We start from the raw sequence: 1,536 nt of genomic DNA, 5'->3' as shown, positions 1-1,536 counted from the left end.
CACCCTTCTTCCTGTGTGCAGTACTTCCTGTGTCATGGAGAAGCTAGAAGCCACATGTAACAGGACACACATATAATCTGCACAGTACGGAGGAAAGGCATCATTTTCTGACCGCACAAAACTATAACCGTTCAACTGCTGTTCCTATCATCTGCTGTAACCTGATGTAGAAGAATAAACACCCTTTTTGAATGAATCGGTATTGACGAGTTCAGATATCTGACGAGGATTGTCCGCAGTGAGTATATCTGCTTATACAGGCCAGGCATAGAGGTCTCAGCAAGGGATATATCTCGCTATCACAACAATCGGAGTCAGAATAGTATGCATAGTACCCGGCACCCTACTCCACCCTCAATGGGGGTGTCAATTTATGGAAATGAGCTGCCAAGGGGTATGCAAGAGAAAAAATGTTGGGGACCACCAATATAAATAAATAAATCTAGGTTATAAAACTGAGCCCTGTACTAAAAGCACACCCAATTAAATACGCTAAGAAAAGGAATAAAGTCCAGTACAGGAGCACATTGTTTATTTTTTTCCAAGCAGTAAAAAAAAACAACAAAAAAAAAACTTAAAGTGTTGCTCTTCTTGAGTCCTTTTATGAAAAGTTCAAAACTTTTAATTTCAGTTCGCAAAATATGTCAAAAATTACTAATACTATGTACATACTAACTGAGCCAAATAGAGTTTATATTACATCATAATCCTCATCATCTTCATGTTTCCGCTTTAACGAATTGGATTCACTTGTTGCATTCTGTGATGGCACCATGTTTGTAGTTATGAGAATGTTCTTTGATCCAATCAAGGAAGGGTTGATCAACACATTCTGAACTGTTGGTGTTGTTGGAGTAGCTGCAAAAGAAAACAAACAAGATGAATACAACTATACAATACATAGGTAACCTGAAAGCTTGGCAATTATTATGTGGTTTTAGCAAACTGCAATGCACTGTGGAATGCATTTTATATAGAATTTCCAAAATCAAAATAAATGACACCTAAAAAATTACAAAAACAATTTGCAGCTTAAATTGGAGAAAATGCCAACTTTTGCCAGTAGGTATTACCACAGAGCATTGGTAGAAACAGGCTCAGACTAAGTTCTACCATTCAACCTATTTGGTTCAGGGTTTGTTTGTAAGTGCACGTTGGCAACCCAACAGATATTCACCAGCATCGTAATCCTCTGCAACCTTTTTCAGCTCCTATTGGTCCTGCAGCAGAAAATCACAGGCAAAATAGTTTGCAGCCCCAGCTAACCTTTATAGAATAATCTGTATAGTTAGGCATTTGCAGTAGAATAATACAGACATGGAGGCTCTCATTTCTGTAGCCTCAAAGGGCATGTCCTGCAAGATGGGAGCCGAGGAGGGACAGCAAAAAAGGACACTGGCAATTCGCTGCTGGGAAGTGTGACTGCAATTCCAATTAAAAAACAAAATGGAATTTAGGGAGAGAGAGGGGAGAGAGAGAGAGGGGGCAGAGGAGAGGGGAGAGGGGGCAGAGGAGAGAGAGAAAGAGAGAGAGAGA

At 39.8% G+C, this 1,536-nt stretch overlaps 1 protein-coding gene across 1 annotated transcript in view; it reads right to left on the bottom strand.

Moving 5' to 3' along the window:
* Positions 1-600: 600 nt before the first annotated feature.
* The window catches only part of LOC108798884 (transcription initiation factor TFIID subunit 9-like), a 22,513-nt gene continuing 21,577 nt past the window's right edge, over positions 601-1,536 (bottom strand). The window contains exon 6 of the mRNA XM_018570693.1: positions 601-858. Coding sequence (XP_018426195.1) covers positions 692-858 — 167 coding nt within the window. The 3' untranslated portion in view covers positions 601-691. The remainder of the gene's footprint in view (positions 859-1,536) is intronic.

Source organism: Nanorana parkeri, unplaced genomic scaffold (assembly GCF_000935625.1).
Source record: "Nanorana parkeri isolate BGI_ZX_2015 unplaced genomic scaffold, ASM93562v1 scaffold1582, whole genome shotgun sequence".
In the NCBI taxonomy this organism is placed as follows: domain Eukaryota; kingdom Metazoa; phylum Chordata; class Amphibia; order Anura; family Dicroglossidae; genus Nanorana; species Nanorana parkeri.
Note: the sequence above shows the minus strand (reverse complement) of the source record. Positions and strands in the feature narration are given on the sequence as shown.